The sequence below is a fragment of the Rhea pennata genome, chromosome 25, assembly GCF_028389875.1.
Source record: "Rhea pennata isolate bPtePen1 chromosome 25, bPtePen1.pri, whole genome shotgun sequence".
Classification (NCBI taxonomy): Eukaryota; Metazoa; Chordata; class Aves; order Rheiformes; family Rheidae; genus Rhea; species Rhea pennata.
In genome coordinates this window covers 6,964,152-6,972,209 of record NC_084687.1, presented here as the reverse complement: position 1 = coordinate 6,972,209, position 8,058 = coordinate 6,964,152, and the positions used below count along the sequence as shown (strand labels likewise).

The 8,058-nt window shown below is 43.7% G+C and overlaps 1 protein-coding gene across 1 annotated transcript; it reads left to right on the top strand.

Moving 5' to 3' along the window:
• Positions 1–3,694: 3,694 nt before the first annotated feature.
• On the top strand, positions 3,695–7,471 carry IRF6 (interferon regulatory factor 6). Its single transcript, XM_062595053.1, has 7 exons — positions 3,695–3,868; positions 4,765–4,969; positions 5,401–5,523; positions 5,650–5,796; positions 6,014–6,406; positions 6,814–6,932; positions 7,250–7,471. Exons 1-7 carry the CDS (start codon positions 3,695–3,697, stop codon positions 7,469–7,471), a joined length of 1,383 nt encoding a protein of 460 aa, XP_062451037.1.
• The last annotated feature ends 587 nt before the right edge of the window (positions 7,472–8,058 follow it).

Below are 8,058 nucleotides of genomic sequence, written 5' to 3'. Positions count from 1 at the left end.
GAGGCGGTGGCAGAACAGGGAATTAGCCACATCCGAAGGCAGTCGGGAGGATAAAACGCTGAAAACGTATTTATTGCACTCCTTTCCCATCTGTTCACATGGCTTACCTGGTCGTTAGCCTTAGGCTACGTCTTTCAAGTTGGCGTAAATGGAGGCCTGTATTTAGGCCAGGGGTGGTATTTGCCCCCTACAAGCTGCCAAGAGCTATTTGGGTAGCGCAGCTGTTGCCACCTTGAGCAGCCGAATTCCCAGGACGGAGCCGGGGCCCTTTCAAGTTGATGGGCCATCCTGGCCTGGCAGATGGCTGCGCTTGCTGGGCTGGGCCCGAGGAGCTGTGAAGTAGGAGGGTTAATTGCGTTTAAAGCAGGTTCCCTGCCCCGCGCAGGGCAGGGGATCCTGGGCTCTTGTGAAGCAATCAGGAGCACAGTTTTGGGACGGTGATGTGTAAATCTCTGAAATGCAGGAGCTACAGATTCCAGGTGGAGGGAGGTGATTAGATGTTAGATAAGTGGATGAAAACTCAGCCTGTTTCTCTGTGCAGACAAGGAATACTGATGTTAAGAGTTGAGCAACTCGCCTTTGGAAAAAAAAAAATGAATGAAAATCCACTAAGTATATGTTAATGTGATTAAATTGTAAGTAACAACAAGGAAGGAGGTGACAGGCTGTGGTATCGTAGAGATTAACCTGGAGAAAGCTGCCACCCTTCTTTAGTTTCTTAGAGGGTCCCTGACTGAGGTGGAAAAGGAGGGCTGAATGTTCTTGGCTGTGTAAGCTGAGACTGAAAGCATTTGAGATCAGGAAACCTATGCCACAAAAATATGGTAAGGATCTGAGCGCCTACAGGAGAGAACCAAATTGGGTCAGCTGTCTTTGGTATCATTTTAATGCTTGTGTTGTAGCTCCCCATCCATCAGGATGCAGTTTGTTGGAGCGCCAAATCCTGCTTGAGGCTGGGGCGAAAGTGGGGGTTTGCGGCCTCCGTCTTGTGGAGCGGCGCTCTGAGAGTCTCTGCTGTGAGCACACAAGCTGGCCGAAGGGCATGAAGATGCAGTGCATCTCCTCGCTCCAGGCCTGGGATACTGCTGCTGGCAGCAGGCTGATGTGGACATCACTGGGGAGCTGCACTTTGTGTGTGCTCTAGTGCATTTAGGTTTATTGCTCGTGTATTCAGAGCCTTAGCAAGTCCCTCTTTCCGGTAAAAGTTAGACAGGCTTTCACTTTCGGATAGTGTTTTCCTGGTGTACTGTGCCTATTGAATTAAGCAGCACATACGCTGGCTGGCGTCCGTGCCGAATGCATGGATACGGCACCAGCCGACGGGGCGTTCCTGACCTTTGTCACTCACCCGCTGCACTCGGAGCAGTGGCTGCAGGGATGTCTGTGTGTTCCTGAGCTTGCCTGAGTTGTTTTTGCTGGGCAAATGTCTCCCATCCAAGGGAAAACATCTGGGTTAGTTAAAACTGAAAGTGCACTGAATACTCACGATGCTGGAGGGATGTATTAGCAGTGCAGGGATGTATGAACTACCCCTGTGCACCAGACATTAAAGCTGGCGTAAGGGAACTGGGGGATTCCTGTTGGTGTACATCCAGGGCCAGGCCTCTGTCAGCAAACCCCGTTAACCTGTGCAGGCGCTCCTTAAGCGCGTCCCTGCTGCTTTTGGAGAGCTTGAGCAGTTTTTGGTGGACCCCTCCAGATCGAAGTTGGAAGTTGTAAAAGAGGTTGACTCACTGTTTGAGCTGAGCAATGAGATTCAAGTTGATCTGCTCTCTGTTATTATGTCAATAAGTCATTGGTGATAAAAGGTCATAAAGCATTGTAATGTCTTGTATTGATACACGTTGTCTCTGATCTAATAGACCCTTTGAAACTAATAAGGCATAGTGCACTGTCCAGGTGACTGAATTTATTTTGTTCTGGAGGCATGAATATTTTCTCACTGAGGTCTGGGTTTGTATTTAATCTGGATCTTTCACGTGTGTGTGTGTGTGTGTGTGTGTGTGTGTGTGCGCGCCCAGTATGTGTTATCAGAAGGGGAGACTGCTTGCAGTAAAGTTAGAAGAGTGCAAAAGAGGTTGTGGAATTAAACTTTATTTAGGACTTGTTACAGTGAGAATTCCCCTTTGGAAGGGAAAAACATGTCTTTCTTTTTTCCTCATTTCTAAATACATTTTGTCCAGGATTAACCTGGACTTTGAACCCTTGCAAACATTATTAAAATTTTAATTTTGATAGGATTTGCAGACATGGCTAGCTGATACAGCAATTTCAGAAGCATAAAAATAATTTTGACAATTCTTTTCTGATCCTTTTTAGCTCCTTGGAAGCAGTCTATCGTGCCAGGATCCTTGACAAAACACACTTTCAAACTAGTATTTAAACATGATTTCCAATTAAATCTGAACTTTTTTTGTTTGGTTAATGGATAATAAAAGTTGTGTTCAGATTAATATTCTGTGATCACTTGCATTTAAATTGGATCTTAAGGTATTTGAACAAATAAAATCTGTTCCTAGATTAGTTCTTGGATAGGATTTTTCTTTTTCCTTTTTTTCTTTTTTTTTAAGCTCTCTTATCTCTGCTGCTAGACATATTTTTCAACTCCTATAGAAATATTTAGGGCTTATGGCAAAGGTTTTATTTATCCTGTATCTAGTTTTATCAATGGGACTATTTGCCATTTTTCACTTCTGTTTTAAGATTTATGAACTAATATGTGAAATGTGCTTTCTGAGCATTTGTGTAGTATAAAAATAAAAAAACATGTAAAAATACCAAATATAGCCTCTTCTTGCATAGGGGCAAGCATTTATTTTTTTCTTTAGCTTTGTACATGTAGTGAACAAGGAAGATACTGATGGTTGCAGATGTAGTAGCAACATAGGACTACTTACACAACAACAACTTTGATAGTTAACTGATGCTGTTAAAAAAAACCCAGCTAAACACTAGTCAATTTTACTTGATTTTTTAGCATGAGTGTGCACTTGCAGTTCATGCCCTTCTGGACAAACATCCTAGTTACTATGGGTCAACATTTTACACTGATGTTTGCAAATGATTACAGTATGTAGTAGCATTCAAAACATTCATGAAAAAGTCATGAAATGACTTTTGGATGAAACTGTGTCTCCATATGATAAAATGCTCCCCTCCAGTTCAGCCTGAAGATTCCCCTATTACCTCACTGGGACAGAAGGGTAAAACTCTCTGTGGCACGTTAGCCTTTCTGCTTCTGGATGTAACTCTTACATGACTCAAGAGAAATTAGATCAGATAGTTCAGTTTACTAAAGTGTATGCGGAGGCTTTTGAAATTCTAATGTCTGTTCTTGCTGTGGCTTGTTTGTGGCTTTATCTCCTGCACAGCATTTACAGCGCTGTTTTGATTGGGGCTAATCCCTGCATGTGCTCAGTTAACACAAATAATACACCATCTCTGAGTGCTTTAATATTTGAGCGAGTCGTTCTTGTAACGATTACGGTGCTTACTTAGTGATGCGTTTGTAGTTGCTTCTGGTAGAGCAGTTATCTAGTGAAATCTGAATTTGTGTTCTAGACGTGCAATAAAATAACAATAGTAACATTGCTGATAAACCTTTTTCATTAAATAATATTTTTTTGAGGGGGGTAGAATCAGCCTCTAAAATTTAGCAGTTTGTCTACTATTATCTCTTTGTCTTTCGTAGACAATGGCATTGCACCCACGAAGAGTTCGCTTGAAGCCCTGGCTGGTAGCCCAGGTAGATAGCGGTATGTATCCAGGCCTTATCTGGCTGAATCGAGAAGCAAAGCGATTTCAGATCCCCTGGAAGCATGCAACTCGGCATAGTCCTCAGCATGAAGAGGAAAACACTATATTTAAGGTAAGGTAAGAGAAGCTTGGTTATACAATGGCCATTAAACAGGGACAAAGGGTTGAATTGTTGGCCTGAAAGCTGGATAGTCATTTCAGACTGTTTCCAGGCACATTTTGTCCTGTTTTCTTTGACCTCAGAAAATCTCAATGCCAAGCTTGGCACTGCATTGAAAAGGTATTTAGTTCTTTAACCCTTTCAGACCACCGGAGCCCAGACTTGATGTCTGACTGCATAGATTGTGGCAGATGAAGTCGCTGTTATTTACTTCATCTAGTGGGCTTAGGTTGTGGTGGCTGGCTTGTCTGTAGTATCACACCACTAAGTACTGTTACCTAAATCTTAGCTAGAGAAGAAAAATCATGATTCTACCACTAAATTCTAATGCCTGCCATCACTCCCAAGGGATTCATTATAGCTCTTGTACTCCTTTGAGGAAGGAGTACTCTTGCCTTGAAAGGATCTTGGCTTGATAGTCTGATTTTTGGGGGGAAAGAAGAGGAGGGCCAGGTGTGAGCTCTGTGGCTGTTCTTCCATCCTACTTTGAGTCCATTTCTACACAAGATATGGTTCCCTGTCCAAAATGACTTTTTGGTATCCAACCCAAGCCACCTAGAAAAAATCCAGTGCATATTCCTGTGTAAATTACACTTTCTTAACTTGCAAAAAGATGCATGCTCAAAACTGCTAATGGTTCTCTGAAATTAGGATTTACATTTCTCTCCCCCCCCCCCATTTGAATGGGAAAAGATTGTAGAGGGAACTTCCATTGTTGTTATCAGAAGAGCTGAGGTGAGACTTCTGCAACAGAAGAATATTACAGTGAATTTGTTTGAAAGCGTGATTTCTGATAAAAGCTGGCATATTGAGAGAGCTGGACTAAGCACGGTGTACTTTGTCCCCAGGCATGGGCTGTGGAAACGGGAAAGTACCAGGAGGGAGTTGATGAGCCAGACCCTGCAAAGTGGAAAGCCCAGCTCCGATGTGCTCTTAACAAAAGCCGGGAGTTTAATTTGATGTATGATGGCACCAAGGAGGTGCCCATGAATCCTGTTAAAATTTATGAAGTTTGCGATATCCCGCAGTCCCAGGGATCAATCATTAATCCAGGTGAGGGCCTTGCTGACACAATACTGGTAACTGAGCAGGCATCTGTCCAATGTCATCTACCTTTCCTGCTGAGGAATTAACTCTTAAGCTACCTTTGTGTGCAGCGGAAAATGGTGTAATATGCAAACTCGGCTAAGAGGACTTTGAACCGTAGCATAACTGTACTCAAATTAAAGGTTGCATGCTATCTGCCAAATAATCCAGCATTGCTGGTAGTTTATTTGGATCCTTAGCTCTCTAACGTCATGCTTGAAAAAAAAACTGATGGTAGTATATTGTAAAGATTACATTTTCCCCTTTTTTACTTATATTTATACAAATCAACATCTGATAATATGCAAAATCAACATGAAAATTGCAGTATCTTTTTCAGGAAATGCATTGCAGTGTTTCACACAGAGCGACTTCCCCTAACATGTGCTTGCTTGTAGGTTCCACCGGCTCAGCTCCATGGGATGAAAAAGATAATGATCTTGATGATGATGAAGAGGAAGAATTGAATCCATCTCAGCATGTCCCTATTCAGGAGACCTTTCCATTTCTTAATATCAATGGTTGGTAGCATAGGCTGTCATCTATTAGTGAAGTTATTTCCTTGTAAATTGGTGCATCCTTGAAATCAAATCTTGTTTTATCAAAGAATTGATTTTTTTTTTTTTTTTTTTTTTTTTTTTTTGTAGATTCTCCAATGGCTCCAGCCAGTGCAGAAAACTGTAGCCCTGAAGCTGTGTGGCCAAAGAATGAACCTCTAGATATGGAAATGCCTCCAACTGCCCTGCAGCATGACTTCTTCAGTAGCCCTGAGCTCTGGATCAGCTCTCTTCCAAGTATGTATATGGCTGTAGTGTCTCACTGTGCTTTTAAACCAAGTGGTTTTTAACCTTGCTTTTCCCTTGATTGTTTGCTTGTTAGCATGCAGAACTGTGTATAGTTAAAATGTTCTTTCAGACTCTAGCTTACATTGCATGATGCTTCTGCACTACTGATGCATGCAGTATATGTGTTGAGGTGCAGGAAACGTCTTACTAACAATTCCTCTGTCAGTGACAGACCTAGAAATCAAGTTTGAATATCGAGGAAAGGAGACTGGACCCACAACGACTGTAAGCAACCCACAGGGATGCCGACTTTTCTACGGAGAGCTGGGTCCAATGCCAGATCAGGAAGAGCTGTTTGGGCCTATTAGTTTGGAGCAAGTCAAGTTTCCAGGAACAGAGCAAATCACCAATGAAAAGCAAAAGATCTTCACAAGTCGACTACTAGATGTTATGGACAGGGGGCTGATCCTAGAGGTCAGTGGCCATGCCATCTATGCTGTCCGACTCTGCCAGTGCAAGGTGTACTGGTCTGGTCCATGTGCGCCTTCCTCCACTACACCAAATTTGATTGAGAGGCAAAAGAAAGTCAAACTCTTCTGTCTGGAAACGTTCCTAAGTGGTAGGTAACTTTTGCTTCTGGAAAGAGCTTTGGATGCTGGTCTTGGCTCTCCGTAACACCATTAGACTGGGTGATCAGCAGTAGGGATCAGCGGTTTGCATGTGCATGGAATGTGGTTCAGTGGCCACTGCTCTCCCTGACTGCAGTGGACTACAGAGCAGGTGCACATTGGAGGAAAGTGAATTTACACTCATTTAACAGACTGAAATATTGGTGGGTCTCGTTGTTAAAGAAAGTTCTTTCTGGATTTTAGAAATAAGCCATAACTCTTTATATGTGTAAGAGGTGGCTCTGGAGAAGGATTGCATGATCCTTTTAGATCTGGGACAAGGGTAACAAGCTGGGGTGTGGTAAGTGTTCCTAACGGAAAGAGAGATAACCCTGCAGCGTTCTGTGTTTATTCTTAGAGCTGATTGCCCATCAGAAGGGACAAATTGAGAAACAGCCACCATATGAAATCTACTTCTGTTTTGGGGAAGAATGGCCTGATGGAAAACCTAGAGAGAGAAAGCTGATTGTGGTTCAGGTATGAGCAAAGGCTGTGAAATAAGATGTGCCAGCCTTGCTGGGCTCCATAGAATTACACCCATAGATAACAAATAAGATGTTTTTCTCTGTCTTGGTTAATGATGTCAAGAAGCCCAAATAGGAAGCTGGTGTCACACTAACTGCAAATGATATGTATTCCTGGTATGCTGAATAGCTTTGGTCTGTGAACTGCAATTCGGGTTACTGTGGAAATCAATCTGCTAGTAATTTGACCACTGCAGGGTGTTCCTGGTGCAAAATAACAAGCATGTATTATGTGACCAGCTGAAAAAACTGCCTTAATTTTTTGAACAGGTCATTCCCGTTGTGGCTCGGATGATCTACGAAATGTTTTCTGGTGACTTCACGCGTTCCTTTGACAGTGGTAGCGTGCGGCTGCAGATCTCTACGCCCGATATCAAGGACAACATCGTGGCCCACCTGAAGCAGCTGTACCGCCTGCTGCAGAGCCACCAGGAGGGCTGGCCCATGCAGGGCCCTGCGCTGCACATGGCCACGCCGCTCCCAGCACAGTGACCGCCGCCGCGGCCCTACTCTGCCCTCCGGTTCCTTGTACATATAGGAAGAGATTTCTTAACTGGTGCCTTGCTTGAACCTGAATTAAATCTGTAAATCTGGTGGTCTGATTAAATTTTGAACAGTCATTAGTACTTTTTATTTTGGAAGTGTCCAAATAGAGTTTTATAAGTATTATTCCTTTAAGTAGTTTACTGTTTTTAGCTTTTTGCTTAAGCAACCAACATGTACAAATCAGATTTTTAACTAATATTTTTTAAAATCCAGTATTGACATGTATATAAATACTTGATTGTTATAGGGGGAAAAAAATAATCTGTGCTCCATTAAAACTGCCTTGAAAACATCTTTGTACCCACTTTTTTTCTTCCCCTCCCACTGCCCCAGCAGCTGAGAGTGAACCCTGAGCTCCAGCTCCAGGGAGAGCAGCCTCCTCGGCCTCCGTTAGGAGCCCGGCGCGCGAGCCCGGCGCGGAGGCGCCCGGCGGCCGTTAGGAGCCCAGCGCGGAGGCGCGCGGCGGCCGTTAGGAGCCCGGCCCGAGGCGCGCGGCGGCCGTTAGGAGCCCGGCCCGAGGCGCCCGGCGGCCG